Consider the following 1,605-nt stretch of genomic DNA (forward strand, 5'->3'; position numbering starts at 1 on the left):
CCTCTTGGCCTTGGCCTTCTTGTTTCCAATGGGAGCCCGGTGGAGGCGCCGACGGGATCGACCGGCCCATCTTCCCCGATGCCATCCTTGTTGAGAGTGAGGCAGATGTCGTCCCATTTTTTGCAACCCTCTAGTTTCTTGAAGCAATGCATGGAGAGGAAATCTTTGTCCTCGTTTTGGCTCTTGTACATCTTGAGGGCGTCGATCATCTAACAATGCATGATTACATTAACAAGATACACAATGACGCATTATGAAATAGACATCATCAAATGGACATAGAACATACCGAATCCATCATCGTCTTGTCGCTCTCCTTCCGGTTCTTAATATTCTCATAGTAGCCATGGAACTTGCTACACTCCGCCTTGATGATGTTCCAACGGTGAGAGAGGGCACCCTCGTTTCTTTTTTTTTTTTTTTTTGACGGGAAAGAACAACTATATTAATAAGGCCCGGCTAAATCGCCGGCCACCATATTACAAACATCAGGTGGTAGATCTTCAAACCAAAGAGCAAAAGAGTCCAGCTCTCCTCTAGCACCTAATGCAGCCAGCTCATGAGCTGGTTTGTTACAAGCTCTGGGTACATGCTCAAATTTGAAACTAATAAAAGATGTGGCTAGAAGGAACTTTATATGCACCACCAGGGATCCCAGGCTCGAGAGGTCATAAGCTGTGGATTCCATTGCTTGCTTCAGTATCATGCAGTCCGTAGAGAAGATAATCTTGCCCATACCTTGGCTCTCAGCAATTGGAATGGCATTAACTAGGGCCATCGAGTTCCGAGTGTAAGGCTTCGACGCTAGCTGGGATGGCACCGGCAGCGGCAAAGATGGCATCGCCGGTATCATCTCTGGCTATAACACCCCATCCACCTGAACCTGATCTTTCAGAGAAGGCGCCATCTATATTTATCTTTACCCAGTCTACAGGTGGTGGCTTCCATCTGATCTTCTTTTCCACTTTTAGATCTTTTTCCTTTTTTGCCAACAGACGCCATTCATCAGCATGCCGCATGATCAGGAACTGGAGTTCAGGTATATCTAATTTGCATTCCCCATGTCTATGCTTGTTACGTTCCTGCCACCAGCACCACAAAAGAGCAATACTTTTAATACAGTCATCTTGAGCCAAAGTTTGGAGGATATATAGTATCTGCACAGGATTTTTACATTGGCACAACTTGTCACGAACTGCTTCAAGCTCAAGGGCCGCCCATAGCTTCTTAACCCATTTGCAGCGGAGAAAAAGATGGCCACCATCTTCAAAAAGTCTGCAACATATTGGACATCTGGTATCAAGTTCAACACCCCTCCTTTCAATATTCATATATAGGGGATGACTATTATGGCCGAAGCGCCACAGGAAATGCATCACCTTGGGAGGGCAGGGCATTTTCCACAGCTTCTTCCATACCGATTGATCTGGAGAAGGTCCCGAAAACGATCTATGCTGCCGAAGCTGTAACTCAACATGCAGTTTGTAAGCAGATTTAACAGTAAATATACCTCTATTGTCGCGATGCCAGGCTAAAAAGTCATCTACCTGATCCACAATCGGAATCGCCAGGATGATGTTGGCCTCCTCCGGGTTGAAAGTCCGC

The 1,605-nt window shown here is 46.0% G+C and overlaps 1 protein-coding gene across 1 annotated transcript; it reads right to left on the minus strand.

The window, feature by feature from the left end:
- Positions 1-764: 764 nt before the first annotated feature.
- Positions 765-1,324, minus strand: LOC124656284. Its single transcript, XM_047195059.1, has 2 exons — positions 1,175-1,324; positions 765-1,082 (listed from the first exon to the last, which is right to left on the minus strand). The coding sequence occupies exons 1-2, from the start codon at positions 1,262-1,264 to the stop codon at positions 765-767; spliced, it is 408 nt and encodes a 135-aa protein (XP_047051015.1). The 5' UTR covers positions 1,265-1,324.
- Between the last annotated feature and the right edge of the window lie 281 nt (positions 1,325-1,605).

This window comes from Lolium rigidum, chromosome 5, assembly GCF_022539505.1.
Source record: "Lolium rigidum isolate FL_2022 chromosome 5, APGP_CSIRO_Lrig_0.1, whole genome shotgun sequence".
Lineage (NCBI taxonomy): Eukaryota > Viridiplantae > Streptophyta > Magnoliopsida > Poales > Poaceae > Lolium > Lolium rigidum.